Below are 19,992 nucleotides of genomic sequence, written 5' to 3' on the forward strand. Positions count from 1 at the left end.
AAGCTATAAACGGGACCCTACTATCTCTACCCTCCCTCTATTCTTCGGTCTACGACTCGGCTACTACTACTATTATAGCTCCTATACGATCGCGACACCGTCTACGAACCCCGAAGCGCTTTATACGGAGGAACGATAGGCAATAAGAAGCAACAGAAGAAGCTATAGCCTTAAATATGTATAGAGCGTAATAATTTTAATTACGGCGAAACCCTACGTAACGATATTAAGTGCCCTTTCTATAAGCTCTATAATCTAACGCCGCTAGTTGTAAGCAGCTCTAAGGGCTTTGTATAGCGGGCTACGTAGCTGCTAGTACGCTAGCCTCGCCTTAACGGCGCCGGAATCCCTCCTAGAGTTACCCCTATAGAGATTGCCTCTAATATAGAAACATCCGACGATAAGCTAGTTAGAACAGGCTAGAACTACGGCGATAACAATTACCTAAACAATACTAGTCTAAATAATAGGCGCTCGATAAATAAGCGCTAGCGGAAGATCGATACCGACTATATACGGAACCTACTAAAGACGGAGTACGACGCCGGTAACCTCCTAATTAGCCTTCGGCCTAAGGAACTAGCGGGAACGGCATCCGGCTCCTTTATATAGGTAAGGATAACTATTACTATTATTATTGCTAGGTACACGATATTACCTAAGGACCCCGATAGGATACCGAAGTTTTAAAACAAGAAGAAGGGTATATATGTAGTTAGTTTATTGCTAGCGACTTCGTCGTTCTAGATACTAGTGTACAATTACTAACTTTAATAGGGCAACCTCAAACTGTCTTAGTACCTAATTAGAAGTTCGATTATATAGCTGCTATAATGCAACTATTTAAGTATTTACTAGGTATAAAGTTAGAGATCGATTACCCTAATAACACCCTTATATACATAACTAAGTAGTATAATAACCGTAATAGGCCTACTAAACTAGTGTTTAAGGAATACGAAGGCTCGAGGCTCGCTCGTATCTTCCCGTAAGGAACGAAGAAGACGTATAGGATGTTCTTAGTCTTTAAGCGGCCTAGCTAATACGATGTAGATAATTCCCTATTATATATAGCCGTAGCGGAAGAGAAGCTCGTTAAGGCTGTAGCTAGGCTCTATAAAAAAGCTATCGCTAGTAATAACAAGAAGAAAAAGAAGAAAGCCCGATCGGAGAAGCCGAAGGTGGAGAAACCTATACGTATTACCTGTATAATATGTATCTAGTTGCTATGCTAATTCCTAATAGGCCTCCGACGACAACCTAGATAACATCGATGTTGCCGCAACTACGGACGATAGCGACGAAAGCGACGCCTATCTTTTAGCGAACGTTATAGTTTATATACCCTTTCCTCCGTATAATAGTGTACCTACTAACGTACGTATAGGTTAAGCCCGAACTAGTAGTTAAGGAAGAACTAGTAGTTAAGGTAGAACCTACCGACGACCGCTAGAAGAAGGAGTTATTCCTTTAGAGACTAGAGTAATCTCGTATAGAGGTAAGTAGCTATAGTACTACCCTTTCTACCGTATAATAGATAATAATAATATATAGCGTTTCTCGGTCCTAGCTAAGTAGGGCGGAGGTTCTTCGCGGACCCCCCCCCCCCCCTCCCTAAGGGGTTAGTTATAAGCGTAGCTATTCTTAGATTTCCCTTACTTCCGAGCCTAGTAGTGCGCTACTAGCGGATCGTACGCGTAATCGATTAAAGCGCCGTTAAGAGTAGGGTATACGTTAACTGTAGATAGCGTTACTATCTAGAATTGTTAGCTAGAGTTTATATAACACTTTTATCCGGTCCTTTAACGGACTTCCCTCTTAATTAGTATGCAATATAGCTTTCGAATTGTACTAGCGTTTGCGATTTACGATATACTTATATCGCACCTTTGCCTTTTATTATATAGATTAAGCTATAGCTCTTAGAGGAACATACTACTATATAACATATACTAGTTTACGACATCTCTACACCTTAGCTTGCGCCTTCTTCTCTCTACGCTTTATATAGGTAAACAGAAAAGAGATAAGCAATAGGTACAAGGCAACGCCTTTAGATAAAATTATAAGAGTGTCGATATACTAACGGTAACTAGAACAAATCTTTACGATACTATTATATAGCCTAGCACTCTTGCTATATCGAAACCTTATATATAATACGATATAATAGCGTAGGAAACGCTGCAATACTCTAACTCCGGCGCCGAGGTAAAGCTAAGAGTAGTAGTGCATTCTGAAAAGCTATTTATGGGTTGTTGCAGGGAAGTCGCTAAAAGACCACCGTACATGTTGAAAAGCTTATACGCGAAAGCCTTGCGCGACGCGTTACGAAAAAAGGTCCTCGACGCGTCGCCGTGCAATAAACCATTTACGAGCCCAGACAGCCCGTTGATGAAGGAATTCCGGAATTACCAGTGTGAAAATTGACATGGCAGTGAGGCAGGGTCCCAAAATCATGCGTCGGTGGAGATTAAAACTGCTAGGATTTGTATACTGTATGTCGTCTAAGGTATGCTGTCGATTTTCCTGCAACAACAGGGCACGCTTCATCCAACCCCTACTGCTTCTTTGGAAACTTGTTCTGAAGGGCTTTCTGCCATATTGTTAGTGGAGCACGGTGGAAACACTTGATTGTCGAACTTACTTTCGTTTGAAGATCGCCCAACTGGAACACTGCTTGCGACAACCAGTGTGGAAACGACCTCAAGTAGACAGCTGGTCCCAGATTTCCTGCCAGAATGATCTGCTTGCCTCTGCCGCTTACGATCTGCTTGATAACAGCATTGGAAACATCAATCGGCTTCAACACCGCAGCTCCTGCCTTCTCAAGCTCTTTCAAATGTGGTGCAACCATTGGCGTCGAAGCGAACGAGGGGTGGAGGGACGAGAACTTGATCTCTGGAGCGTCGTGGAAGACTCTGGCCTCGAGTTGAAGACCTTCATGGAAGCTCAGCGCGGCCACCTTGGTGTTTGAGTATGGCACAATTCCAGCGGTGGTTGCGAAGGAAGCCATGGAGGCAACAGTGACAACGTGCCCCTTCTTGTTCGCCGCCATGGCCGGGAGAAACTCCTGAACGGTGTAATAGTGGCTGATGACGTTGATATCGAAGATCTTGCGCAGAGACTCCTTGGTCTGGTCGACAATGGGACCCTCGCCCGAGATTCCAGCATTGTTGATCAGAATGGAAGGGTCTCCGTGTTGTTGGCGGATCTGCTTGGCGACCTCTGCGACCGCATCACGATCGGTCACATCGCACTTGAAGTAGTGTATCTTGGGGTGCTTCATATCCGCGGGCAGCTCATCACGAACGTCGAGTGCCATGACGCGGACTCCCCTGTTCGCCAGATCCTTCGACATCAAGCTTCCAAAGCCACCTGTTGCTCCAGTAATGACGGCGATCTCGTTCGGCCAGTCATAGCGATGTGCTTCCGATCGGAGTCGGAAGTTGTTCTGAGCGAGTTCGGACAGCCATTCATTGACAGTGCTACCCAGGCCTGCTGCAAACAGCCATTTGAGGGTGGTGACCGCTCGGGAAAGGTTGGTGGCGGAGATGTACTGCCTGAGCTGGGCGATGAGTGGTTCTCTGAAGCGATCTGGCGAGGCCGTGAGAGCGAACAAAAGAGCGCCAGTGAACGCGGGAGTGAGAGCCAGCTTAGTCGCCATGTTCGATATTTCGGGTGGGAGGGTGGAGTGATGAAGAAAGGAAGGAGAAGTTCGACGATTGCCAAAGGGATAAGGCAGTCGCGGACGCGCCGAGGTCTCACAAATAATAAACTCCTCCGCTGATGGCTGGTCTTGTTATCAGGAGAGACATAAAAATAAGCCTCGGCACATTTTCTCGTGGGTAGATCCGCCCCACGTGTTATGCACCTCGTTTCTTGCTGTGCAGCACTGTGCTGTGCTGCGCTTGGATGGCTCGTTTGTGTCTTGTACACCTTACTTCTCCTCTGTCTTTAAATCCTTCTCCTCGGCTAGGGAGGCACACTCGGCCGCCGAATGGAAGCGTTCAGGTCTTGAGTGATGGTAACAGCATTGCGTCACATGGCTTAAGTTGGTCACTTTGTCGAGACTGTGAAAGCCTTTGCATCATGCATGTATTCTTATGCATTTGCCTCGTGGGCATCGAACTTTTGGAAGCCTCCGTGTAGCATGTACGAGCCATAGGCGCATGCACTCTCTTCGGTCTCCACTCCTGTAGATTCCTGGAGCCGTGTCGACTTGCACAAAGCACTGCTGCGACTCACAACAGAGGGAAACTTTCGCGCATTACCTTTGCGATTCGATACGGCGTGGCAGAATGCTGCAACACGTATCTCACGATGGCTGCCTCCTTGGCCATGCCGAGGCCCGGAATGAGGAAAGTCGATCTTGCCGTTGTCGTCGCGGTTCAGCAGACCCAGTCAACGATTTGAACTCGCATGCCAGATCAAGTCGTGAGCGCCGATGCAACTACCGACCAGGGCCATTGTCATCCCGAAATACCAGAAAGAGCTCCATGCCCGCTGTGAGACTTGGAAGCAGCAACGTAGCCGGTCGATGGGAACGAACAGAAGTTCGCAGATGGGACGTTGGCAGGCTGTACTTCTATCGCGGTTGTGCGCAGTATTCATTCGCTTTGGTCTCCGTACAAGACTTGCATCGCCTCAGAAAAGCCATCATAAGAGAGTAAGGCATATCTGGACGCCAGTGGAGTCCAGAGTCTTGGTAGTCTTGAGACCAAGACACCAGTGTGCCGCCAGTGGGGACCCGGACTACGACTTTTTCGCTGTCCACTACCGCTCTACACTTCGATCGTAGATGATCTCAGCAGCGGTGGGGCGGTTGTTTCCTGGTTCTTTTACGTTCGAGGACCCCGAGATGCCGCTCTTGGAGTCGTTCCGGGACGATGTTTGTGATCGGGCTCCGTTCAAAGTGATGAAGTCACTCTGAAACACAGAAAAGCCCATGGAAAGAAAAAACATGTTGCGCGGACGCAGTTTCACGCAAGCTTCGATGTCATCAGCCGACTAGGAACCGTAGTCGCAATGCTCGTGTGGAGTGCCCCGCGAGGCCCTTGTCCATGTCGTAGCCGTTTACTACGCTAGTAGGGTGTTGCATGCGACCTCGTGGCGCAGGTACGGATCAGCTACCGATCTTAACTCTTGGACCGAWAGTTTACGACAACATGCGAGTACCAGTTAGCCGAAATGACCAGCCGTCGATCGTCACTTGACGAATGTCGTGCGGGCAGACTCGGGCGATGAGTCGGATCAGGTTTCGGCGGTATATGACGGCGTTCGCCTTCTGTGCACGCGAGTCAATCATTCGCGATGTCGGACCGCACAGCCGTTGAGTTCTTTTGCTGGAGACCCACTGCCAAGCAAGGTGAGTGCAGTGACGAAGAAATGGCGCGGCAAGCAAGATGAGGCTTCAGCTTCACTTCTGTCGTCGGTCGGTTCGCCCTCTTCAATGCCAAGATATAACGACAAGTACGATGTTCTAGTTTCGATTGACTCTTGCTTACGTTGTACGGATGCTCGACTTTCCCCGCCCCCGCTAAGACTTCCCTTATGAATCAACATCACCTACACGGTGAACACTGAACATGGACTACAACAGACAGTTATGGAGGCCACTAGTCTTTCGCCCACAGGCTACTCCATCCGCACTCTGGAGTCTCCATAGTGGAGTGAGCCAGCACCATCGCCCCACAAGTCATACTACCATGAATTTTCCGGCGATGTGCCGACTGTGTAGGCGAGCTCGTGGCGGACAGGCCGACTACTAACCGCACCGCAAAAGGCTAAAGCTATGCATCCAATGGCACTACACATTATCGGTGCTCGATGGCGACCAGGCGGTCCCCACAGGTTCTCTCCACTGCCCTCCGTTAGCCCACGGGTAAAGTCTACCCGTTGTTATCCACGCTCACGGATTGCCCCATGGGGCCTGGGAACAGCAGCACAGATGGCAGCACGTGGTCATTCAATAATTCTCTCAAAGCCGAACTGTGCCCGTTGTTTAGGTCGGTGCTGGTCTCTCTTTGCAGCTATAAGAGATCGATTCCCCGAAGCGTCGGTAAGAAAGGTCACTCCTCTATCGTCAATCCCAAGATGGCGTCCTTCTTGCCTTTGGTGGTCTTGCCATTGCTGTTATCCGGTGTTGGTGCCCAGTCCTACGACCCTCCTCCACGCCCTGAGGGTTCGTTCACTTTTGTTCAACCAGCGAACTGGACGATTCTCGGATCATATGGACACTCTCCTGCCGTACTACCCTCGCGTATGTCTCAGTCACGTCCGTCAAGTCAATTAAAGCACCCACTGACATTGTAACAGCCAACGCGACTGGTGTTGGCGGATGGGAAGATGCTCTGGAGAAGGCCAAGGCTTTCGTGTCCCAACTGACCCTCGAAGAGAAGGCATGGATGGTCACTGGTCAGCCGGGCCCTTGTGTTGGTAACATTGCCCCCATCGCGAGGCTTGGCTTCAATGGTCTCTGTTTGCAGGACGGTCCGCTCTCAGTTCGCGTGGCAGACTACGCTAGTGTATTTTCCGCCGGCGTTTCTGCTGCGAGTACTTGGGACAAGGAAATCATTTACGAGAGAGGCTATCTGATGGGCAAGGAGTTCCGCGCCAAGGGTGCCCAGATTGCGCTTTCGTAAGTTGAGATACCTCTCCGAAATCTTAGCTACTCGCTGACACGTCAAAAGACCAGTTGCAGGACCCCTAGGCCGCTCTGCGTACGCCGGACGGAACTGGGAGGGCTTCTCTCCAGATCCATACCTCACCGGTCTTGGCATGGAGTTGACAATCCGTGGCCACCAGGATGCTGGCGTACAGGCCACCGCCAAGCACTACATCGGTAACGAGCAGGAGACTCAGCGTAACCCCACTTACGACTACAATGCAACATTGAACACCGTGATCCAGGAGGCCATTTCAAGCAACATCGACGACAGAACCATGCATGAGCTTTACCTGTGGCCATTTGCAAACAGCGTCAAGGCGGGAGCTGCTTCATTTATGTGCGCATACCAAAGGTTGAACGGCTCGTATGCCTGCGAGAACTCCAAAGCCCAGAACGGGATTTTGAAGGAGGAGTTGGGTTTCCAGGGATATGTGAGTCTTGCTGAATCGAGCCTTTCAATGATCATGCTGACTCTACCTAGATCATGTCCGACTGGGGTGCCACACACAGTGGCGTGGCCTCTGTTGAGGGTGGTCTCGATATGAACATGCCGGGAGGCCTGGGTCCTTACGGAACTTCATATGGAGTCGGATCGTACTTTGGAGGCAACATCACAGCCATGGTCAGCAACGGCACCGTCTCTGAGCACAGAATTGATGACATGATCGTTCGTATCATGACACCTTACTATCAATTGGGCCAGGACAAGGACTTCCCCTCCACCGATCCGTCCTCGGCTGATCTGAACACCTTCTCACCCCGCAGCACCTACTACCGCAACGACTGGAACTTTGGTGAAGATGCTAGCCGGGACGTTCGCGAGGACCACGGTGACAAGATTCGCGTCCATGGAGCAGCTGGAACGATCCTCCTGAAGAACACCAACGGCGCTCTCCCACTCAAAGCCCCAAGATCCATCGCTGTCTTCGGCAACGATGCTGGTCAGCCTACGAACGGAATGATCAACCCGAACGACTTCGAGTATGGAACGATTGTTGCTGGTGGCGGTTCTGGTACAGGCCGACYGACCTACCTCATTACTCCACTGGCTGCCATTGAAGCACAGGCGAAAGAAGACAACTCCCTCGTTCAGGTCTGGCTCAACAACACTCTCCTTGCCGAAACCGACATTACCACGCTATGGATTCCTCAGAAGCCTGACGTTTGCCTTGTTTTCCTGAAGGCTTGGGCAGCAGAGAGCAGTGATCGTTACGGTCTGGATGCCGAGTGGAGCGGTAACGAGGTCGTCGAGAGCGTCGCATCGGTATGCAACAACACGATCGTCGTCATGCACATTCCTGGACTCGTCAACGTTCCCTTCGCGGACCACCCCAATGTCACTGGCATCATCACTGCCCACTTCCCTGGACAAGAATCTGGAAACTCGCTCGTAGATATCCTTTACGGCAAGGTCAACCCATCTGGAAAGCTCCCATACACTATCGCTCTGAACGAGACTGATTACAATGCGCCTCCCGTCACCGAGGTCTCCACTGATGGTATCGACGACTGGCAAGTGTGGTTCGAGGAGAAGCTGGAGATTGACTACCGTTATTTTGATGCGCACGACATGCCTGTGCTGTACGAGTTCGGATTCGGTCTTTCTTACACTGAATTCAACGCCTCTGGTATTGAGGGCTCCGCTGCCGGACCTATCGCCTCCGCACCAGAGGATCTACCTGTTGCTCCAGGTGGCAACCCTGCTCTCTGGGAGACCGTCTACACTGTGACTGCCAACATCTCAAACGTTGGCGATGTTCATGGTGCAGCGGTTCCTCAGCTTTACGTCTCGCTTCCGGATTCCGTCCCGGAGACTCCTGTCCGTCAATTGRGAGGATTTGAGAAGATTCCTCTTGACGCTGGCGAGCAGGCGACTGTCAGCTTCCCGCTCATGCGCCGCGATCTCAGCTACTGGGATATTACGGCTCAGCAGTGGTTGATTCCTACTGGAACATTCACTTTCCACGTGGGTTTCAGCAGCAGGGATCTCAGAGACTCGTTCGAGGCCACCATTGTTGGCACTTATTAATTTAGACGACGTTTAGCAGCATTGAGCCATGATATTATGACATTAGACAGATGTTGTACGCTAGAAACGTAGAAGACATGACATTCGATTATGAAGAGCAATGTAATGTCTCATGCGCCACATCTCTGCAGTCATCGTCGTCATTATGGTTTGAATGATTCACCTTACACGCGTAGACGCATGTCAGAAATCAGCGTTTCTCTCCCGTCTTGGCAGTGTCGTTTGCCGTGTAAAAGATTGTTGTGGAGTTGAGTTGACGGAATACTCCTTGGATGATCGATCAGTAGGGTCGTGTTAAGATTTAGGGTTTTTTTTTGTATTCTAGTCTAAGGCACCTTATATGCGCGTTCGCGTCGCCTTCAGCTGACACCTTCATTTGTCGTTGAACACGGCCACAGATGTCTCTTCCAGTAACCGCTCCTCGGCTGCTATTCACCTTGACGCCATTTCTATATCCGTGTCTCAGTGTAGCGCGCGTGCCCAAGCCGAGACAGCTCTGCAACATCCGTCGCTGTCTGCACACTACGCCTTCCAGGAAATTAGACGCAGCTACTCAGGAAGACGCCTCGAGGCCGCCCATCGATGTTGACCAATACAACCATCTGGACCCCGTACCACGAGACTACTCGGCGCAACCTTTCACGGATGCATGCGCGCTGACTGTGAGCGCCGGAGCGGGAGGCCATGGATGCGTGTCCTTCTTGCGAGAAAAGTACATTCCCAATGGACCGCCTAATGGAGGAGATGGTGGAACAGGTGGCTCCGTATACATACAGGCGGTTAGAGGCGAAACTTCCCTGCACAAGATCGCAAGAAGAGGCATTTTGAAAGCCGGGAGGGGGAAAAATGGCCAGGGAACATCACGAGGCGGCGCGAGAGGTGAGGATTTATTGCTTACAGTCCCGGTCGGTACAGTGGTCAGGGAGGTGTGGCGAGTAGATCCCATCGAGGTGGAGCATGCGCGACAGGATGCCGAAGCTGCAAAGAACTATGGAAAAATCAAAGAGGCGGATGCAGATGCAGAGGACGGCACTGAACAAAACGGCGAGTTTCGCCGCGACAAATGGCTCATATACCCAGGGACATTGCCAAAGGCGTTCAGTGTCGCTGACTTTCCCGCTACGCCTAAGCCGAGACGAAGTCATTTGACTTCACTGCAGCCTCCAACTCCGCTGCGGCTAGACCTGGACAAACCTATGGAAACTCCAATGCTCTTGGCCGCTGGGGCCATGGGAGGTTTGGGAAACCCGCATTTTGTCACCAAGACCTTGCCTCGTCCCAAGTTCTCTACAAAGGGCGAGGATGGTATGAGAATTCATCTACAGCTGGAGCTAAAGCTCCTCGCTGACGTTGGACTTGTCGGGTTGCCCAACGCTGGCAAGTCAACGCTTCTCCGTGCCGTGACGAAGTCAAGAACTAGAGTTGGCAATTGGGCATTCACTACTCTCAGCCCTAACATCGGGACTGTAATTCTCGATTCCCACACAGGCCGACCGTCGCTGGACACCAAGGGTCGACGTAAGGAGCCGCGCACGCAATTCACGATCGCGGACATTCCGGGTCTCATCGAAGATGCTCATCTCGACCGCGGACTCGGACTTGGCTTCCTCCGCCACATCGAACGAGCGGCAGTGCTGGCATTCGTCGTTGATCTCAGTGCTCGGGACGCGGTCGCAGCATTGAAATCGCTTTGGCGTGAAGTCGGCGAGTACGAAAAGCTACGTGACCAAGAGCTCAATGCGGAGACTCAGAGGCTCTATCCAGGAGAAGAGGGTGGTGTAGTGCCCTTCAAGCCATTTGAGACGTCAATATCAGATGACGATGACCCTTTCGCTGATGGGGAGTTGGGTGTCGAAGTGTCCGCTCCGGATGGTCGCATACTTCCACCATTGTCGCTGCCGCCAATCACCAGCAAGCCTTGGTTTGTCGTGGCCACCAAGGCAGATCTTCCAGGGACCGAGGAGAACTACTTGAATCTCCAAAGCTATTTGAAAGACGTGGAGAGCGGCCAGCAGGAGCATCCCAGCGGAAAGCAGAACGCGTGGCGCAGGACAATGCATTCTCTCCCTGTTTCTGCCATCAACAAGCAGGGTGTGTCTGGGCTGCCAGAAGTAATACTCAGTCTGCTCAATGATTGAGCAAGTGTACGAACAACTTGCCCAAGTATTCACAGCTGTCTTAGCGGGCCGAGCAGTTCGGCCAGCGGTTGAAAAGTGTATGCCACTATGCAGCTAATGCCTGTTGATTGGCTCACCCATGACCCCACACTAGTGGATGCACGCCGTTTAAGGCTTAACACGATCATCCCAGAAGAGCTGCATTGCRGCTGCACGTCGAGTGTGCCGGTGTGGAGTACGCGATACCCGTTGAATATTGACAGCTTCGCAATGAATCGCGGAGTAAGGTCCGCAGAGCAGCACAAGCAGGTGAGTACACACCTTGTTGATCATAGGGCATGCGTTCTACCGGGCATCAATCGGTGCCGAATATCGGGCATTTTTTGTAGCTTTCTCGTCTCCAGAGGCGGTAACAAAGCTCAAGCGTGGAACAGACACGGGCTCGGAAACACGTTTAATTTCTCACCATGCCAACACCCACACTGATTCGAGTCACGACGCTCTCCAGCCGCTACAGCTTAGTCATGAACGAAGACATGGTAGTAGCACATGCTATAGGGGATCCTCATTATGAGCGTCTTGGCTACAAGTATGAGAACGCGCAAGCTTGTCACTTCTATTATTATGAATTTGCTGCGGACCAGGGTCACCGTAGKAGGCAGTGTACGCATAGACGGTGCTGCCAAGCGTGCAATTTGCATGCAGGCTACATTTCCAGAGTCTTCTAAGACTTCGTACCTGAGATGTTGAGCGTCCTCGCTTTCGAAGCCGAGGACTTATTATTAGTTGGCGGCTAGGTATGCAGAGGTAAAGGGCATCCCCTTTTGGTGGGAGTCGGTCTCTCCGAATTCCCAAGTCATTGGGTGGAGAGAACCACGCTAGCGATTTGGTTCGCGACCCCGGCCAGATTCGAAGCCATGGAACAAAGTACACGGCACATCGCACGACGCCTCGAGATTGCGCGGGGAGCGCCCGCCAGTGTCAGGAACAGCGATTGGGACTCTGGAAACAGGGCGAATCGCGGCCCAGAGGTTCATGCGACGTCGGTCGCGCTCTCTTTTGCCGACAAACGCGAAGGCTGGGCTTGACCTTAGCTTGGCAGGTCTATCGGCGGTTGTGCATGATGAACGCTATTTTCGCGCTATTTACACAAGGTTACCCGAACGCTGGGTTTCAAGGATGGAAGCTTTGAAACGGCAGTCGCCTCCTAAAGGCAAATGGGAGGTGTTCATGATCTCACACTTGCGCGACCCTCCTGCCTGCTACAACCATCTACTGCCCATACGTTTTTGTTCGCGCAGCTGCTAATTTTTACTGCTCACACGGAATGTGCCGCTGAGTGCCTCAGCCACGGCGACACAAGACGGTGAAGCAACCGACGGGCCGCGGCCTCGTTGGCACAAACCACGGAAACGATGCGGGACGAAGACTCGGACTCTTCCGCCCACAGTGCAGATGAGCCGTCGGACCAATGCGAGGATGACCGCTGCAATGGACCACAGCTGCCGGTCTGGCACTGCGTGGACTGTGACAGTTCGTACTGCAGGTAAGCAAGTTGTGAAATTGGTGCAAGCCGTGTCCGAACTCACAGTATCACAGTGACTGCTGGGGACTTCAAGGTCCTCATAAGCCCAAGAAAAAGGGTCGCGACGGAGTGCCTCATGAAAAGACAAGCCCTCACGTTGTGAAAAACCTCAAGAACATTTTGAATCCAACCAGAAATTCCGTAGAGATTCAGAAGCTTCATGAAGACGACGAAGGCACTAAATGGTTTGGTGTTAACAAAGATGCCACTGGAAAGCCGACTTTCGAGGATTACGGCCGATATGCCACGCTCATGTCGAGCATCTCGCCTCTGGCAAGCCAAGGGACCCGCTATCCTCAGCTTGTCTCTTTCATCGGCATTACCAATGCAGGAAAGTCGACACTGATCAAAATGCTTGTTAACCATGGGGTGCAAGAAGTTTCGACTGTCAATCGCTCCATGTTTCCTTCACCTGTGGTCGGAAGCGTAGTGAATGATTCTGTGCCCACCTCTGGCGATGTCCATCTGTATGCTGATCCATCCACACACGCCGAGCAGCTGCCAATACTGTACGCCGATTGTGAAGGATTTGAAGGAGGCGAACGTACACCGCTTGGCGCACGTGTGACCTCACGACGGAAAACGGGCATGGGTGGTATGAGTGGGATGGGTCTCGATATGGAAGCTTTGGATCCGACCAGAAACGGCCACGTCCACTCTCGCCCGATTGAATGGGCCACTACAGAGGAGACTCGCCAGCGCGAGTATGCCGTCACAGCATTGTACCCAAGGCTTCTTTACACTTTTTCCGACTGTGTGGTTTTCGTACTTCGAAACCCAAAGACGTTCCAGTCCGCAGTGCTGGGCAAATTGTTGGACTGGGGTGCAAGTTCGCTTGAAAAGTCCATCAACCAGCCGGCACTACCGCACTGTGTCGTCGCTGTCAACGGAACCGATCCTGGAGTAGATGACCAAGAGTGGGATGTCAACTTCGCCACGCAAAGCTTGCTATCGTCCGTTCGAGGAGCCCTCGACGTCGTGGAGGGTGTTCCACATTTCCGTGCACTTGCAGACCACTGGAGGTCCCTCGGAAAGCACATTTACACCGTAGAGGATTTGATTTTGCGATATTACAGCTCCTTCAAGGTCATTCGAATCCCAGCCAAACCGAGATACACAACGATCAACGAGCAGGTCGGGAAACTGCAGGCCATAATCAAGTCGAACTGYGAAGAGTCGTTCCGCAACAAGAGGAGAGCTCGCATGCTTTCCACGGCAGATGAGCTTAACACGTACTTGCAGTCTGGATTCGATCACTTTACAACTCACCTCAATGTCCCTTTCGACTTTATGCGGATCAGTCTTCTAAGCAATCCCATCCCAAACGATTTCGGAGGGCACATCCTACAGTTATGCACAACCATTAGCTCTCAGCAGCCGAACCACCAACCGGGGAGAATTTCCTGGCTGTTTGAGAGATTGAGCGTGATGCTCGCGTCGTGTGTACTGTTGGACTGTGCCAGATTCCGGAAAGGTCGAGTGGATGAGCTGTTCTCCAATTATGAGAAATTTTTCGACTGGGCAATGGGAGAGTATTTGGAGATGCACTACCCGTGCTCTTATGTTAGTTCTGACGGTACGCGACAGTGCCAATTAGTCAAAGCTCGCCATCAGCCGAAAGGACACCAGGACGAGAAGGGGATCATTGCCACTGGTGACTATCAGGCTGCATTCGATTCCAGCTTTCTACCTCAGTGGAAGTCCCAATTAAGAGCAGCAGTCGGAACCATCCAGAGAGATTTTCAATACGAGCTGGAGCAGATGTCCCACAATGACGATTTGAACACGATACCGGAGGAGCGCATTGCTTTGGACTTGCACATTGAATACCTGAACCAATTCTTCGAGGCTGTTGGTCCCGCGTCGTCCATTTGCAGTCATGCGACATGCTTCTGCTGTTTGATGGTGAGTGCACAGACATGTATGCAGCAACCATGCAAATCACTAACAATTGAAAGGATGTCCCGGAGCATCCGTTGCCGTGCGGCCACGTGCTTTGCACGGCCTGTGTCAAGGCGTATGGGAAGCAGAAGAAAACCTCAATCATAGTCTCCTGCTGTCCTTTACACCGCGAATCAACAATGTGGGCGAAGCCAGTGCTGATCAAGTTCAAGCCATCTGGGGCTGGAGTTCGTGTGCTATCTCTGGATGGAGGCGGCATACGTGGTATCGTTCAACTCGAGGTCTTACGAGCCATAGAACATGTGCTCGGCCGCCACGTCTCAGTTCCCACTTTCTTCGATCTGATGGTAGGGACCGGGACTGGCGGTCTCATCGCAACTGCGCTATCAATGAAGGACCACACTGTCGAATCGTGCATTGACATGTTCACCGCACTATGCGACCATGCATATACACGAAGAGGGGTCCCAATCTTGAGCCACCTGGCTCAAGTCATTGGCAGTGGACCCAAGTACAAGACAAAGCCCTTGCACTCCGCACTAAAGACGGCGTTCACGGCAGACGACAGCTATTTTGGATCCCACGAGAGATTCCGAACTGKATGCCGTGTTGGTGTGACTTCCACGAGTGCCACTGGGCAGGATACCATCTTACTCGCCAGCTACAGAAGGTCGGACGATCCGAAGCCTTCATACGTCTTCGAGAGACCACACGACCCTGATAATGAGCTCAAGACCCACGAGGCAATTGCTGCGTCGCTGTCCAGCCCAGCATACTTCCGACCACTGGTTTTCCACAACAAAACATACCTCGACGGTGGGGTGCGGTGTCCCAATCCCGCCTTTGTTGCCGATAGGGAACGTGCTTTGATCTGGCCGGACATCGCCCAGCCGGACATGTTCTTGTCGCTTGGAACCGGACAGAATCGCATTACTGTGCTGCAAAAGTTGTCAGACAGACCGACATCGACTATAGCAATGCCAACACGTGACCCTCAAGCTGCCAAGAAGACTACAGGTCGATGGAGAACTCGCAGAACAGACGAAATCGTAGATGCTGAGCTTGCTTGGGCAGACTTCCGAAACCATGCTGTACGAGAAACGACCGAGGCGAAAGGCAGGCGGTTCATTCGATTCAACCCAGACCTCGACCGCGAGCCGCCTGCCGCAGACAATAAGTCGGAAATGATCTCACTTCAGAACAACGTCCGCAAGCGGCTGCAAACAGCGCATCGACAGGCGGCATTGCGGAATGTGGCGCATCGACTAGTTGCATCGTCGTTCTACTTGGAACTTCAGTCGAAGGCGACGGCCGAGAAAAGCGAACAGGTCTGCAGTGCTGCCATAGTTTGTCGGTTTGAGGATGGCTCCAAGGAGCTATCGGGACTTGGACGTATATTGAAAGACCAAAGAACGGACGACTTCGAACCTCACTTCTTGGTCAAGCCCGACCACGAGCAAAGAGACCTCTCCTTCAAGGTTACTATCAGCATGGAAGTCATTCGCGGGATGATCGACAATGCTGTTCTGGGGCTGCCCAACGTGTACATCCCGTTGCGCAATGAGAACAGAGCAACGTCAATAGCCCTCTTTCTATCGAAACACGACGGACTGGAGCCTGACGGGTTCCCAATCAGCGGATTTCCAAGGGTGCTGCTTGGAGAGCCATCTACACAGGTTCAGAACCCACGCCGCCCAGTACGTGCCAGCACCGATCAGCACCGTCTTAAGCCGACCAGTTCTGATGGTGATTCCATATCGCTCGCTGGGTCGGCATGGCCAGCCGCCAGGAATAGCAGCAGTGAGACATCGTCTCTCAATGACGGTCAGACTAAAACCTCACAAATGTCGCTCGCTGATCTCATCGACCAACACCAAAAGCTTGCGCCCAGTGTCAAGCAGCGCACCAATCGATTCTGGACCTACATTGGCAACAACCACATGGCGCACAATCCTGACCAATATACCGAGGATGAACTTTCCAAGTATGCTACACACGCATCCGCTTCATCAGACCAACCTCTGTCCGAACCTCCAAGACGCACGTCATCTCGGACAGCACTTCCACCTATGCCAATGGCCGCAAGGTCTCGGCATGCTTTCCCTCCAGGATCCCCGGGTTTCAACGAGCTGGACACCATCGAAAGGGCGTCCAGCAGGGCCGAGGCCCAAGAGAATAGTTCTCGTGGACGTGGACACCAACCCGCCAGTTTGTCTCAGGACAGTTTTCCTGGTAGTTTGTCCCGGCAGCATTCCCCAACACTCCCTAGACAGATTTCCAACAGCACGAGAACAAGCACACGTTCGGACTCCCAGGCGACGACGCGTTCTGAATCGCAGAGCGCCACATCAGGATCGCGCACACGGCCTACCACAGAATCATCACTACGAACTACGATACCCAGCATGTGCAAGACTGAATTTGAAGAAGACGAAGATTGGGTATCAACATATTCCGGGGAGGACGTTCAATTTGGAGAGGCTCAATCAGCTCCTCTTGTGCAGGTACGAGCTCACAGTCACAATGCCCGCAATACTCTTGACTCAATTATGAGTTTCTACGGCGGCGAGGGTAGCGTGTATTAATTGTCAATCTTCTCATAGCTTCCACTCCCACTCCAACAAAGAACGAATGGCCGCCCTAACCCGATCGAGAACGCGGTCGCCGGGCTCGTCAATGATAACAAGTAAGTTTGCAGCCTCCCGCACTACCAAAACCTAATGCATGACACTGCTCTAACGCTCGTGCAGCGCGAAAGAGGCTTTGTCTCAGTGGCTTAACACGTCTCAGAAATCTCCGACACCACCAACATGGACTAACAATCATGCTAAGCTGAAAGCTGTTCAGGAAGAGGATTGATGACTCGCCGAGGTATGAGGTTTGTCTTGAATTGGCCGAGTCGGGATCGATATCCGGCCGTTTGAATGTGAAGAGCGGTTGTTGGTAATAGATTTCTTCACAATGATTCTTGGGCAATCGACCAGGCCAAGGCCATGGATTCACACATGCGTCGTCAAAGACAGTACCAATTAGAGAGATGCACATGATATAGACATGCACATAATAGATATGCACATGACGGACTGCATTGCGCTTCATATGTACATCTGTCGGACCTCGCTGATGATCGCTGGTACGCTGAGCATGTCGACAACATTGACCAAATCTCGCCAGTCTGTGAAGCTGGAAGGCTCTTGGGAGCGTGCTCCGGAACGCGTGACTTTTCTCGACTCGCCGACCTCTTTGCTTTCATGGGTGCCGATAAGGCATGGGAGCTGGTGGCGGTGGAGGCGTACGTCCCCTACTTCGCCGTCTGTCTTTCTTGCGATGTTCTCTAACAGCCATATCCACGCTGTCTCTCCGCTCCTTCACCTTACGCTKCACACCGCCTTTTGGTGGCGGTGGACCAAATCGCGGGTCCTGAATCGCGGGATGTCTTTCGTCAGGTAGCACTATTTCTGCTAGATTGAAATAGTRATCTAGCACAGCAGGATACTGCAAGCAAGATGTTCTCCAGTCCTGATCGACGCCCTGCTGCAGAATTTGATTGGCTTGTTGGATCTGGGAGTATACCAAATGCAGCTGTTCGGGTGACAGTGGCGGATGTCCATTGTAGCGATGATACAGCGTATAATATGGGAGGGTCTGCAGATAGCTGTGGTGGGCTTGTACCCGTGCAGATCGCAGTTGGTGGAATGTGGTTATAATTTGGTTTCGAGCGTGATCTAACGCGAACTTGCTGCAAAGCCACCACCGTCAGCGGGGGAAGGTGTGTCTATGATACAGATTGATTCCCTACCGTATTCTTTGCACTGCCTCCCTTGCTTCCCATCTCTGCATGGCCTGATCAAGCGCCAATTCGAGCCGCTCTCCCTCATGCGGGCACTCGGGATATGATGGAGGAGCACCGCATATGGCGCAGTTCGCTTCGATGTTGGCATCCGAAGGTACACTGGCCATGAGGCCAACCATCAACAACTGTGTCTTCCGAAAAAGCGGGTCGAGGTGCGGCCGATTGTGTCACAAACGCGATATGTGCGCTCAACGGGAAGCACAGAACATCTTCTTGAGGGCGAATCGGGTGGTGAGGGGGTCCACGATTGGGAGGACAGACATACGAGCAGTATACGTCGGTGGGAGGACTTGAGGATGGCGGACGTCGCGCGACGGTGACATGGAAGTTGGACACCGCAACGGCGACTACTGGCGGGACTAGAGTCCGCCCTCGTCGACTCCGTCAACGGCCTGCTTTGGCGCTGGGTAGCTGCAGCTGCAGGCAAGGCAAGCTCTCCCGATAGGTCCGATGCATCGTGTGCGCTGGGCGCGGCTGGATTGGGCAGCAGACAGACTTCTTCAGGTTTGCTGAGATGGCCTCATTGGTCCCAGATCTCTTTGAAGATGATGGCCATTATGATCAATGGATAGACAGAGCATCGTATACCGCAGATGGATATTGTGAAGGATGGCAAGGATTCAAGGATCGAAGGATCCGAAGTGCGAGGCGGCGGGACGGGACGGCTCCACTTCGTCCACTCTCTCAGGCCCGAGGGGATTCCTCTTTGTTCATTCACCTACCTACCCATATCGCACGGGCCCACAGCACCTCACGGATTGAAGATATCATTCGAGAAGTCGGTACGCTTCACACCCGACTTGGCGGTATTAGCTTCATATGCCTGAACGAGAGGAATCTCGACAAGATCTGCCTCGATGAGGCTCGTCGAATGTTGGACTCCCTCCGCTAGAAAGACAAGACCTCTCATCGGACGCCTGCAACTTCCAGACGGTATATAATGGGCTACTTCGAGTGGCCAAGCTCGTTCAACTCTTTTCTCCTTGACATCTGCCCGATCATCTCTCGAGCATGCGCCCTGCTTGCCRTCCTCATTTTTTCGGGCGCCACGAGGTTGCCAGATGTATCGGTATTCGCCAGTGAATGGATATCAGCAACCACTCTCCTTTTGCTATGCATAGTGTCAAGTCCAGCAACACTGCTGTGTTCAGTTCTCGACCTGGCTGGCTACTTCGATCTGACTGCTGAGCTGCTGAACGCCATCATGAGTATGCCAGCAACTGAGAACTCCAATGTCTTACCAGATAAGGTAGGTAAAGGTCAGCACTCAATGAGTAGTGGCTAATTTGCATCAGACAGAGTTCATGCAGCATTACATGTATGAAGCTACGGACGTACCCGTCAGCCCTTGTAGTATATGCTGGGACGATCCCGCGCAGACTCCCATACGACTTCCTTGCAAGCACATCTTTTGCAAAGAATGTCTTGTGCTGTGGTTCGAGAAGTCGGACAATTGTCCGATGTGTCACGGTGGAGGACGAGTCTTTGAGCCGTATCATCGAAAGACTGCACACTACATCAAAGCCTGGACGATATTGGCCTTCGCAATCGTTCCCATAAGTCTTGCCTCCCAGGCGGGAAATATGATTCAGGAAAAACCTTGGATCGGCATCGCCTATTCACCCGTCTCATTCTGCTTCATCACAGCGTCTGAGTTCAAGATGGCATATGCGAGCAAAGGCCCAGATTGGTGGCGAGACATGAAGCTCACGAATTACATTCAAGGCAACACCATGAGGCGATGCTTCCCTCTCATGTTGATGTGCGTCGCTTTGGTTGGGCTTGTACCTATTGCTATTGCGGTGTAGAGAAGCTCATCTCAGGTCTCGTTATGCC

At 51.7% G+C, this 19,992-nt stretch overlaps 6 protein-coding genes; 4 read left to right on the forward strand and 2 right to left on the reverse strand.

Annotated features, from left to right (window-relative positions):
• Positions 1-2,560: 2,560 nt before the first annotated feature.
• Positions 2,561-3,667, reverse strand: RCC_11212 (related to a retinal short-chain dehydrogenase/reductase; the record flags this gene model as incomplete). XM_023776435.1 has 2 exons in its annotated part: positions 2,561-2,596; positions 2,648-3,667. 2 exons carry the CDS (start codon positions 3,665-3,667, stop codon positions 2,561-2,563), a joined length of 1,056 nt encoding a protein of 351 aa, XP_023632203.1.
• A 2,429-nt stretch (positions 3,668-6,096) lies between these two features.
• On the forward strand, positions 6,097-8,699 carry RCC_11213 (probable Probable beta-glucosidase G; the record flags this gene model as incomplete). XM_023776436.1 has 4 exons in its annotated part: positions 6,097-6,262; positions 6,319-6,640; positions 6,693-7,101; positions 7,152-8,699. The coding sequence occupies 4 exons, from the start codon at positions 6,097-6,099 to the stop codon at positions 8,697-8,699; spliced, it is 2,445 nt and encodes an 814-aa protein (XP_023632204.1).
• Positions 8,700-9,097: 398 nt separating this feature from the next.
• On the forward strand, positions 9,098-10,837 carry RCC_11214 (related to mitochondrial GTPase 2; the record flags this gene model as incomplete). Its single annotated transcript, XM_023776437.1, has 1 exon — positions 9,098-10,837. One exon carries the CDS (start codon positions 9,098-9,100, stop codon positions 10,835-10,837), a length of 1,740 nt encoding a protein of 579 aa, XP_023632205.1.
• Positions 10,838-12,231: 1,394 nt separating this feature from the next.
• RCC_11215 (uncharacterized protein) lies at positions 12,232-17,162 on the forward strand (the record flags this gene model as incomplete). XM_023776438.1 has 5 exons in its annotated part: positions 12,232-12,362; positions 12,416-14,306; positions 14,360-16,807; positions 16,907-16,989; positions 17,054-17,162. The coding sequence occupies 5 exons, from the start codon at positions 12,232-12,234 to the stop codon at positions 17,160-17,162; spliced, it is 4,662 nt and encodes a 1,553-aa protein (XP_023632206.1).
• A 390-nt stretch (positions 17,163-17,552) lies between these two features.
• RCC_11216 (uncharacterized protein) lies at positions 17,553-18,263 on the reverse strand (the record flags this gene model as incomplete). XM_023776439.1 has 2 exons in its annotated part: positions 17,553-18,042; positions 18,103-18,263. The coding sequence occupies 2 exons, from the start codon at positions 18,261-18,263 to the stop codon at positions 17,553-17,555; spliced, it is 651 nt and encodes a 216-aa protein (XP_023632207.1).
• Positions 18,264-19,360: 1,097 nt separating this feature from the next.
• Positions 19,361-19,964, forward strand: RCC_11217 (uncharacterized protein; the record flags this gene model as incomplete). XM_023776440.1 has 2 exons in its annotated part: positions 19,361-19,405; positions 19,452-19,964. 2 exons carry the CDS (start codon positions 19,361-19,363, stop codon positions 19,962-19,964), a joined length of 558 nt encoding a protein of 185 aa, XP_023632208.1.
• Positions 19,965-19,992: the final 28 nt, after the last annotated feature.

Source organism: Ramularia collo-cygni, assembly GCF_900074925.1.
Source record: "Ramularia collo-cygni strain URUG2 genome assembly, contig: RCC_scaffold28, whole genome shotgun sequence".
NCBI classification, from domain to species: domain Eukaryota; kingdom Fungi; phylum Ascomycota; class Dothideomycetes; order Mycosphaerellales; family Mycosphaerellaceae; genus Ramularia; species Ramularia collo-cygni.